The sequence below is a fragment of the Cebus imitator genome, unplaced genomic scaffold (assembly GCF_001604975.1).
Source record: "Cebus imitator isolate Cc_AM_T3 unplaced genomic scaffold, Cebus_imitator-1.0 Scaffold213, whole genome shotgun sequence".
Taxonomy (NCBI): Eukaryota; Metazoa; Chordata; class Mammalia; order Primates; family Cebidae; genus Cebus; species Cebus imitator.
The window spans coordinates 3,497,956-3,508,498 of NW_016107528.1; the positions used below are offsets into that span (position 1 = coordinate 3,497,956).

A 10,543-nucleotide genomic window follows, 5' to 3' on the forward strand; every position below is an offset into this window, starting at 1 on the left:
TTAAATGTATTTTCTGAATAGTTATAAAAACTACTTACCTAGGCGATATCACATTCAATTCTCACTAATTGCAAGAGTAGAAGACAGATTATAGGGTTGTTAAATAATACAATCAACTAAAATTAATGGAAATATTGAATATGGCAGGTTCCGAATATAAGACTGTTGCATTAATGAGTCCATACTGTAAAATTTTTGAAGCTTGCATGTTTGAAAAAGTCTTACACATAGATTCTTTTAAGACAATGTTTCTCAAATTATGGCAAAGGAACCACTTGCATCATAATTGTTGGGGTGTTTAAAATGCTAATCCCCGGACCTCTCAAAAGATCTAGTGAATCAGAATCTCTACCTGTGGCTTAAAATTTTTAATCCCCGTCCCAACAGAATTTCAAGTACATTTAAGTTTCAGAAGCTCTGTTCTACTGCTGCAATGAAGTTTAAAGCTGATCCAAGTTATTCCTTTCACACCTCCATGCCAGTATCACAATCATCCCTTTTTCACTCTGCCTCTGATATAATTTTGATTTCATGCCAAGGCAGGGCTCATTTGCTGGATGATCAACATTTACTTTTCAGTAGAGAGGGCTGTCTCTAGATAGTTACAGAGGACATGGATAGTCATACCTATTAGTCAACTGACAGGAAAAGGGTAAGTGTAACAAAAGTACAGTTCCGAGATTTCAAAACCATTTTTTGAACTAATCTGGGAGGAGTACTGTTGTAATATGAGGCATGACTTGGTGTTAAAGAAACGACAGGATAACTTAATAGAGGTCTCCCATCTCATTCTGTGACGGTGCTTCTGGGCTCCGGTGATGAATGTGTTCATTTTAAGCGGCTTGCTTTTGGTAAATAGCCCAGTGCCCTATCAGTTCTGCAGCCCGCGGCTAGCGGCTGTGTGTGCGCGCTAATGACGGCGGAAGGTGCGGGGGAGGGCCTGGGGAGGGGCTGCCCAGCGCGATCGCGCCCCTGGCACTTCCTAAGAGACTCAGCCCTTTCTCTGCAGCTGCTGCTTGAAGACTCCACGCTTTCCCTCCAGAGGAAAGAAGCCCTCCATCTAAATCAGCTGTCTTCTCCACGTCCCTCCTTTCTCTCTCTGCCAGACGCCACCCCTACCCGTTCTATTGTGTTGTGCCTTTTCCTTTTAGCCCCGCTTCCTACGTAAAGCCCTAACCTCCTTTGTAACGAGGGCACTTGAGCATTTCCGAGCCTCGAGTTGTAATGGAGCTGTATGGAAAGGTAAGTAGGCAAAGGGAGTTCCTTGGGGTGCTTAGCCAGAAATCTCGCTTTCACGCACTTTGGTGTGTGGGTTGCGTGAGTGTGTACGCGCGCGCGACTTCTCAATGCAATTGTGCGGATAAACCACTTTCCTTATGTGTGTACCCTTCATCGTCTTTCTCCCCCACGTTTGCCGAAAGAGACTGTAAAACCGCCCCACTCTGCCTAAGGAAACGTAGAAACTTTGCCGATTCGGGAATGGGTAGAGGGTAGGGGGGAGAGTCCCAGAGACCAGCTCTGGCTTCGTTTGCATTGGAAATTAGCACGAGGTAGTGTGCTTCGTAATCAGGAAATCACAATCTACTCCTGATAGGTGGCAGTTAGAAAGAAAGATCTCCAGCTGAGATAAGCTGAGGCTACTTTCGCCTGCCCCTGGCGAGGAAAAGGGTAGGGGAGACTGGGAGAGGTAACCCAGGAGCGTTTCGAAAGGAGAAGGGAGGCTCCGCTGCCGAGCCCGACTGGCGGATCGAGAGTGTTTAAGAGTTTGCTTGCTTGCCGGGAGTTGTGGTTCACCGCTCGCTCGTTCGTTGGGAATCCCCGCAGGGAGAGACTACAACTCCCAGGAGCGCACGCGGCTCCCCGCCAGTACGCGTGTGCGGCGCTAGGAGAGGACAGCTCCGGTGCTGATGTTGGAGCCGGTTAGCGAACCCCAAGAGTGCAGTGTGTGGAGCTTGGAGCGCGCGGCTTGTGCACGCTTGACCGGAAGCCCGGGTCAGTGCTGTCCTAGCCAGAGAGAAAGAACATTTGCCAACAATGAGACACGAAGCGCCCATGCAGGTGGGTCCATAAAGAAAGAGTGGCCTCGGGAGGAATTGAAAGAGATGCTTTTCCCCTCTCTCCGCGCACAAACTGTGTCCAAACTGAGGGAAGGTCTGGCGGCCACCCGCGGAGATGCGGCTCTGGGACAGGACCCTGGGAACGGAGTTGGGTTCCTCTAAGCTCTGTGTGGCTGTGATTGGGGCTGTCTTGATGAGGGATCGGGCTATTCACAATCTTTCTAGGCTCTGAAAGGAGGATAAGTGTCTGTCTAAAATGAAAACCCGAGCAAACAAAAGTCAGAGGAGCATGCAATCTCGTGTTGGCATTGATTTTCTCTCTTGGCATCGAGGTTTGAGATCGCGGTGAAAGCTCACGGATTTGAGGCAGATAGGTCAGATTCGGGTTGAAGACTCCCCACTGGAGTCGGCACAGAGCGATTTCTGCTTGGTTGAAGGCACATTAAATAAAGAGAAGCCAACGTTAGGCTCCTCAAAGTCCCCTTTCTTCAGTTAGGTTCCCAGTATCAGCAGAAAATAGAAAACACGACGGGGCTTGGCATATCCCGGAGCTATGCCAGCATCGCTGTCCACACAACTCGTTTACTCCGTTTCTGAGACAGCCCTCCTCTGAGCTTTCCTGTGTTACGTGCCGATTTGTTCTCCGATTACCCATTTCAGTCACATTCTTAGGTTTGCTTCCTTTGAGAAATGCGACGGACTCCGGTGCAGAAGCACCTCTGCCTAAGCATCTTGCTTAAGTTTTGTTTTTAAGTACAGATGAGTGATAATTCTCGTCTCTATGTACAGCCAGTTGATGCTAAACATCAGCTTGTGTTTAATAATCAAGTAGTGATCCCACTGCGTAACAGAAAGGCGTTTTATGAATGGGGTTGAGAGGAGAATAGAATACATCATTTGGAATGTGCTCTCTCTCCTGAGAACCCACCTCTGTTGGCAAACCCAACAGGATAAATATTTGACATTAATTCGGGCTTCAGTGTTTTCCAATTGGTTTCTTCATGAATCATGGACTTTAAACATATGTTTTGATTTACTTTTAATTTACTTTATGGGTTATGTATATTAAGAAACCCTGACTGGACTGTTAAATGAAAAACCTATAGGATTTAATTGTTTGTTGGAGGATTATATAAGGGAAGTCCTCAAATTACTTATGAGTTATTGAAAATATGATTTGTTCCAGGGAACAGTGGCCCCATTGTGTGTCATCTAATACCTCTATATGTGACTTAGCTTTCCATTATTTAGGCCTGACGTGAAAAGAATCTGAACAGACAATAAAGGTACAGGCTGTTGCAATAAGATATATTGGTTTACGATAATTTTCTATTACTGGAGATACTTCGAGGAGCCAACTGGCTAAATTAATAATATTTTATTATAAGTAAACATTAACAGTAGACTTTAAAAGTAGATCATTACACTTCACCAGGTATATGTATAGGAAAACATGTACATCTTGAATTTACACAATAAAAAAGATTTCCAAGAATTTTTGAAAAATAGATTGTTAATATTTAAAGTCAACTCTATATATGCACCAATATTTTTCAATCAAATTACTAAAAATTTAACCACACTGTATATTAATTTTGCTTTCCTACAGGAGTTGCTTAGAATGTTCAGAAGGGTCATTAAAATATTACAGAACTATATTAATGTTTGAGAAATAGTTAAAATTATTTTTTGTCTTCGCCAACTATGTAGTAGGCACTGTGATTTTCTATTTTAGTAAAAACTTTAATGAAGAACTAAAATAAACATTAGGTAAAATGAAATTAATTTGCCTGTGGATGGAGTTATTGTCATATTCATAATGTATTTTTAGTAACTGGACTAAGTTTTCGAAATTTAAAATTTCCAAATGCTGTCATGAGTAATGTACATTTTAGGAAATCAAAGACTTTTAAAAAGCATATTTAATTAAAGCACATACTTTAATTCAACTTAATAAATTGTTGTTATGGTGACTCCATCTCCATTATTATCAGTTTCCAAAACTATATAATAATAGGATAAAAACTATAATTTTACTCCAAATATTTTAAAGTAACAAGTAATGTTATAGCACCAATATTTCTGAATTGTAATCACATTTCACCTGACTTTGATATATGACAATGCAGCAAGATAAATAGTTGACTTTTTTTCATTTAAAGACTGAACTACATCATCATTTTAAATATATGTCCCAAATATTTTTTTACTTAGGTCTCAAGAAGGTGACTCACAAGCAAAACCTCATTTTATGGTTTCATTATTCTAAGAGATTTCTTCTCTGCTTTAAAAAATATTTAGTTCATTTGTTCATGTGAAACAAAATGAGCTTTTTAATATATTTGCTTATTTCCCAATTTACTTCTTATATTTTTTTAAATCAAAGAAGCCTTTTGAAAAACATGTAAGGTCTTTTAAAAAGCATTTGATATATCTATAAAATAACTTGGTGTTCTGTTCAAGGTCGTTATGTTTGACATGTGCATATTTTATCTAAAATATTTCTTTCTGAATTGATGGAAAATAAGGGATAATTGTTTTTTACAGTAATTACTAAAATAATATACAATGATAGTCTCTGACGTCTTTATTTCCTTTCTAACTAAATAACCAGGAATAGCATTTGGTGAGTGTCCCAAGCGATAGGCTTAGAATTCTAATGCAGGAGATGGTCATTTGTGTCTTTCATTCAGTGTATACATAAACCCTGAAGGCCAAATGAAATGAGAAACAGCAGTTCTCATGACTTGAGGACAAGACTCTGGTTAACAAATTGTCATTTGATTCAGGAGCCACATTGAACAAATTCTAGTTTATCTAGTGCCTTGCCTGTGCCAAGCCCTGTGACTTAGATTCAGGTCTCATTATATTTGTGTGTATGTATAAAATATTTTTTTTTGTTTTATGTATAACAATCATATGTGTGTATGTATATATTTTACAAAAATATTTACAAATATATTTAAAAATCCTAGTGGCCACCATTACCCTAATTACAGGCACAGTCACTTGAACTTATTAAGACAAAATAACTTTCCTGCTAGGATAGAGTAAAATTTCTGCCAGATTTCTCTGTCTAGAAAACCCATGTTCTTTCCTGTATTACTTTTGATTCCTCAAGAAGACATAAATGGGTGGTGTAAATAATGAGACAACTATTAATATAATTTGAGTTGTTCATTTGGTTCAGAAGAAAGAAAAAATGGCCCTATCTTCTTATAAAATAAACTTGCATAAACTAAACAGAATATTTGAAAAGGGGCAATGTTTTAAAAATAGCTTGCTTCTATCTACTATAATTTCTGGTAGGTTCACATACTCTCTTACAGGACCAAAGTGGAATTCAGTGTCCCTACTAAATTCTTACTTTTCCATTTTGTTATCCACAAGTTTTCTGGATCACTTCATAAATGCACAGTCTTCTGACTATTGACAAAAATTCAAAGAAAAATATCTACCCAAAGCATGGAAAAGAGTGCCCAAAAAATTGTTTAAGATGAGGAGGACTGAAGAAGCACTATTGATGTAGACTGGAGATGAAGTGGAAGTAAAAACCACTAGTTATATATTAAAGTTAGCCATGCTGTACACAAAACAAAATTGCAAAGAATTAAAGTCTAAATATCACTGTTTTATTTGGCTATGGGAAGTACACGGCATTCTTGCATTTCATTATTGTTGAACTCAACCATATCCATCCTCAGTGATCATCCCTCTGTCTTTCTGAGAAATGGAAATGTAGTCCTCATCCTTTACAGAAACAGAAAATCCCTAATAGACTTTAGAGAAATGAGAAATTCTTCCTTACTGCATTTGGGCTAATTGCTCAAATATCCATTTTTCTTCTGTAAAGGGAAGTGGAGGATAGCAAGGGAACTTAACCTACAGCAAAAATTCATTTGTGTTGTATAAGAATGGTTTTCCATTGAAACTGCAAAATTATCATAATTTTCTGCCACTATTCTAAGCTTGTATTGGAATTGGCAATCCTTTCTTCACCATCATATTCCAGGAAGGAAATATATGTCTATGCTGAGGAATAGGTTTTCTTGAAACTGCTCTTGCCCACTCAATTCACTAAGTACAAGCAGCTGGGCCACCTCAAAAAAATGTTCTTATATAGATTAAAGGTTTTCCAACCATTTTTCCCTTTTTTTTATTAATGTGGTTCAGAGGTTCTGTGGGAATCAGCTTAGTAGGTCAGTTTATTACCAAGGATACTACAGCCTCTGAATATTAAGTCTTTAAGAGTTATTCAAAATTACATAGATCTTTAGCACTTTTCATTCATTAGTTTGTAGGTTTGTTAAGATAATGTTTATATTCATGGAAATGCACAAATCTTAAGTGAACAATTTGATGAATATTGACAAATGTGTAGATCTGTGTAACACATACCACTATAAAGATACAGAACGTTTCTAATCGCCCCTGACAGTTCATGGTTTTTCCTAGTTAATCTACCTATGTAGTAAACTTTTTACTTTTTTAACCATAAAAGAGTTTGATTTGTTCCAGAACTTTATAAAGTTCTGTAGAACATGCAGTATGAACATACTGTGGAACGAAAAAATATGTTCTTGTTTGAGTCTGGCTTATTTTGTTCAGCATAATGTGTATGAGATTCATCCATGTTGTGTGTATCAGTAATTCATTCCATATTATTGCTGAATATTACACTTTTTAAATCAATTTGTTATACTTTTAAAATTCATTATCCTGTTTATGAACGTTGAGGTAATTTCTGGTTTGGGGATATTATGAATAAGGCTATAAGCGTTTTTTCTATTCTTTTTTATGATATCTTTTCACTTCTATTGGGTAAATATCTAAAAGTGAAATTGCTGGGATAAATGGTAAATATGTATTAAGCTTTATAAGAAACAATCAAATCTTCTGCCAAAGTGGGAGGACTAGCAATTCTCACCAACAATGTACGAGAGAGTTTTAGTGGCTCCACATCTTCAACAACATGTGATGTCAGTGGTCTTTCATTTTGGCTACTTTAATGAGTGTTTTCTGGTATCTCTTTATGATTTAAATTTGAATTTCCCTAGTGATGAATGGTGTTGAGTATGTTTTTACATGCTTATTGGTCATTTACGTATCTTCCCTTGTGAAGTGTCTGTTCTAAACTTTTATCCATTTAGGGGGTTTGTTTTTATTGTTTAGTTGCAAGAGATCTTTCATCTTCAATTAAGTCCTTTGTCAAGTCAGACAGATATATAAATAAAATTTTTCTCCCAGTTGGTGGCTTGTGCATTCACATTCTAAATACCACATTTTGATGAGGATTTTTTGAATTTTGGTGAAATTTAGGGTAATGGGTAATTAATTATAGGTGGCGTCTATATCCAAACTCTGATCTGTTTGTCCTGACTCTGTGTCCAGAGGGCTTGCTATATTTATTTCTATGTTCTTTTTTTAAGACTCCTTAGAAATTTCAACAGAAACTATCATAATATTTGCAAATAGAGATAGTTTACTTTTTCTTTCCAGAGATTGCCTTTTTCCCCATACCTTATTGAACAGAATAGCCAGTACAATGTTGAATAGACATGGGACATCTATTATGACAGGGGACATGCTTATCTTGTTCCCCATTTTAGGAGGAAGGCCTTCCATTTTTTATCATTAAGCGTGAAGTTAGCTAGTGGGTTTTTTTACTTTTTTGTTTTGTTTTGGTATGATATTCTTTATTATAATGAATAAATTTGATTTCTGTTTGATGAGAAAATTTGTTTTTAACATAAATGGGTATTGAATTTTGTGAAATGCTTGTTCTACATCTATTGATGTGATTGTGCAGTTTATCCATTTTAGTTTGTTGGATTACATGGATTGATTTTTTAGTTAATCTGGCATTCCTTAGACAAATCCTATTGGTCATGATATATTGTCCTTTCTATATATAGCTGGATTAAGCTTTATTTTATTTTGTTAAGTATTTTTTTTTGCATATGTCATCTTGCATATTTGGCTATGATTTTCTCTTAATGCCTTAATAAAGTTATAGTATCGTTGTATGCTTCTAAAACAAGCTGAGAAGTACTCTTTGCCCCTCAGTTTTCTGAATGTTTTTGTTGTATAAGATTGGGTATATTTTGGTTTGTTAAATGTCTAATAGAGTTTACCAGTGAAGCCAGTGGAGCCTGGAATTTTCTTTCTGAAAATTTTAAATAAGAGTTCCATAAATTTTAAAAATTTCTTTGATATACTAGTATCTCTATTATCTATCTGTCTATCTGTCTGTCTGTCTGTCTGTGTGTCTCCCTATCTCCCTTTAGTATATTGCAGTAGGCAGAATAACATCCCTCCCAAAATTCTCCATGGACTAACCCTGTAACAATACGTTACATTACATAAGCAAATGGACTTTGCAGGTGTAATTAATAATATAAACTTTAAAATAGGGATATTAACCTGCATTATCAGATTGGTCCAATCTAATCACAAGACATCTTAAAAGTAGAGAACTTTCTCTCATTGAAGTCAGAGCGATGTAGCAGAAGTAGTCAAAGTTTCAAAACATGAAAAAAATTGTCGGTGTGAAGATGAAGAAGGCTGTGTATCAAGGAAGCAGGGACCTCAGTCCTACAACCACCAGCAACTGGATTATGCTGACAATCTGAATGAGTTTGGAAGTGGAATCTTTCTTAGAGCCTCCAGATAAAAGCCTAGTCCAGCCAAGACACTGATTTTAACCATGTAGAGCTAAGCAAAGTGACAGAGGACCCAGCTGAGATTTCTGGCTCAGTAAACAATAAGTGAGCGTGGTTTTAAACATCCACTATAGCTGCAATAGAAAACTAAATATGCATACAAAAAATTCTGTTTCATTCTCAGTCAGTTTTGGTAAATTGTTTTTAACCTCATTTCTCCAATTTATTAACACAAAGTTGTTAAAAATATTTTTGTTGCCTTTTAAGTTTCTGTAGGATCTGTAATGATATCCCCTTTCTTTCCTATTACTGATCATCTGAGTTTTCTCCCTCTCTCTCATGCCAGTCTTACTAAATGTTTATATCAATATTAATATCACCTTTTACCTTTGTTAATTTGGTTTAGTTTGTATTTTTTGATTTTTTAGCTTTTTAAAAAAACTATATTTGTGTTTCTTATACTTAATAGAACCTCTTCTTTATTTAGACTCTTAAGGTAGAAATTTAGTTCACTGATTTTTTTTTTTTTTTTAAGGCAGAATCTCACTGTGTTGCCCAGGCTGGAGTGCAGTGGCAGGATCTCAGCTCGCTGCAATCTCTACCTCCTGGGTTCAAGTGATTCTCTTGCCTCAGCCTCCTGAGTAGCTGGGATCACAGGTGCCCGCCACCACATCCAGCTAATTTTTGTATTTTTAGTAGAGACAGGGTTTTATCATGTTAGCCAGGCAGGTCTTGAACTCCTGGCCTCAAACAATCTGCCTGCCTCAGCCGCTCAAAGTACTGAGATTACAGGTGTGAGCCACCGTGCCTGGTGGGTCACTGATTTTAAATATTTATTTTCTTCTAATAAATATAAGCATTAGAAATGATAAATTTCCCTTGACGTACTGCTTAAGCTGAGAAGCACGAATTTCTGAATGTAATATTTACATTATATTTTATTTCAAACTATTTGGAACTCATGATTTTGTTTAATCCATGGGTTTAAAAGTATGTTTAATTTCCAAAGACTTGAGTATTTTTACAGATATTGTATTGATACTGATGACTAGTTAAATTCTATTGCTACTACAGAAGATATTCTTTAAGATTTTAATCTTCTAAATTGTTGATTTGTTTTTAGTTCAGCATGTGGTGTGACTATGAACATTCCATGTGTGCCGGTGTGTGTGTGCTGTAGTTGTGCAGTGTAGTAGTCTCTAAATATTAATTGGGTTATGGCATTCTGTGGTGTTGCTAAGATCTTTTATATCCTTATTGGTTTTTGGTCTATTCTATCAATTACTGAGAAGGAGCTTTTCAAATCTCCAGCTATGATTGTCAATTTGCCTATTTATCCTTTTAGTTCTTTTGAGTTTTTTCATATATTTTGAGACTGTCTTATTAGCTATACACACATATTTTTAAATGTGTCTGCCTGAGTAATTTTCCCTTTTATATTATGAAATGTCCCACTTTATTTCCAGCAACAATCCTTGTCTTAAAGTCTAGATAGTCTAATATTAATAGAGAATGCAGATACTCTTTCTTTCTTAATAGTATTTTCATGGTATATATATAATTTTATAATTTTATTTTCAACTTATATGTGTCTTTATATTTAAACTGTGAATCTTGTAGTCAGTATAGAGTTGGGCTTTTCATTTTTTTCCAGTTTGAAAAATCACTGCCTTTTCATTTTCATACATTGCAATTATCTGTATGATTGAATTTAAGTCTACCATTTTGTTATTTTATATTTATTCTGTTTCTTTCTCTTCCTCTGTTTTTCCTATATATATTTTTTTTTGCTTAAATATTTTTAGGTATTCCAATTCCTGTGTT

General features: G+C 36.3%; 1 protein-coding gene across 2 annotated transcripts in view; it reads left to right on the forward strand.

Annotated features, from left to right (window-relative positions):
• The first annotated feature begins 951 nt into the window (after positions 1–951).
• The window catches only part of RAB3C (RAB3C, member RAS oncogene family), a 130,330-nt gene continuing 120,738 nt past the window's right edge, over positions 952–10,543 (forward strand). Inside the window, exon 1 of one of the 2 annotated variants that reach the window (XM_037745774.1) lies at positions 952–1,242. In XM_037745774.1, coding sequence (XP_037601702.1) covers positions 1,225–1,242 — 18 coding nt within the window. In that variant the 5' untranslated portion in view covers positions 952–1,224. Of the gene's footprint in view, positions 1,243–1,848; positions 2,059–10,543 lie in introns of those variants that run through there. The other variant, XM_017548701.2, reaches the window with a different exon arrangement.